This window comes from Penaeus monodon, chromosome 34 (genome assembly GCF_015228065.2).
Source record: "Penaeus monodon isolate SGIC_2016 chromosome 34, NSTDA_Pmon_1, whole genome shotgun sequence".
Lineage (NCBI taxonomy): Eukaryota > Metazoa > Arthropoda > Malacostraca > Decapoda > Penaeidae > Penaeus > Penaeus monodon.
This window is the reverse complement of record NC_051419.1, coordinates 4035416-4036284: the sequence shown is the minus strand read 5'-3', so window position 1 is coordinate 4036284 and position 869 is coordinate 4035416. Positions and strand designations below refer to the sequence as shown.

General features: G+C 40.2%; 1 protein-coding gene across 1 annotated transcript in view; it reads right to left on the bottom strand.

Annotated features, from left to right (window-relative positions):
• LOC119594533 (protein pigeon-like) overlaps positions 1-869 on the bottom strand; it is a 22146-nt gene that overhangs the window by 14057 nt on the left and 7220 nt on the right. The window contains exons 5-6 of the mRNA XM_037943564.1: positions 679-763; positions 203-385 (exon numbers count right to left, since the gene is read on the bottom strand). Of these exons, the coding sequence (XP_037799492.1) occupies positions 203-385; positions 679-763 (268 nt within the window). The remainder of the gene's footprint in view (positions 1-202; positions 386-678; positions 764-869) is intronic.

Genomic DNA, 869 nt, shown 5'->3' with positions numbered 1-869 from the left:
ACTAAGGAATATATAAACGAATGGATAGATAATAAGAAAATTCATAAACCAACAAACACCCAAATGAACAAATCAACCAAAAATGAATGGAAAAAAAAAAAAAATACGTACACCCTGGAAATATACGAATAAAAAGATACATCTCTGACCCTAACACCCATTTCCCAAAAGACGACCGACAACCCTAAGAGAATTCACTCACACGAGCCCAGGGTGAGCCCAACCTCTGGCGGGGGTCGGTAGTGCAGGTAATAGAGGTGATTGTGCCGAGGCTCCCACTGGGCCCACACGAAAGACCGCACCACAGACTCGGTGAGGGGCTGGTCATCCACGATCCACGATGCTCCGTCTTTCAGGCTCAGGGGGAACGAATAGATGGCAATAGCTGCAAGTGGGTATTGCAAGTGTTAATACGTAACTCTGTTTAGTTTTTATATCTTAAGGCGAAAACATGATGCCAGGAGTTGTAATATAATCTATTATCCTCTTTCTTTTCATGTAAGAAATTCACTTTCAACAAAAAAAATACTAGTAACATTAATAATGGAAGCTACAGCAGTACGTCTAAAATATTTTCATATTTCCAAAGGCTCTAGGAAAATACAAGCGTCCAAAACTATTTCACATAAAGCAGAGAGCATGGTAAGTGCCTCAATGCGATCCCATCACTAAACTTACATTCTCTATGAACAAACACAAGCAGCTTTGCTATCCAGCTATCTCCAAGTGGCTTTTCATTTTCCTCCGTGTGCAAAAATTCCAGCTGGAAGTGAAAAAAAACACAAAAGATGAAAAACACCCAAAAATCTTTCACAAACTGCCATTTCCTAACAACATCCAGTATCCCAACACGTCAAAAAACTGTCAGC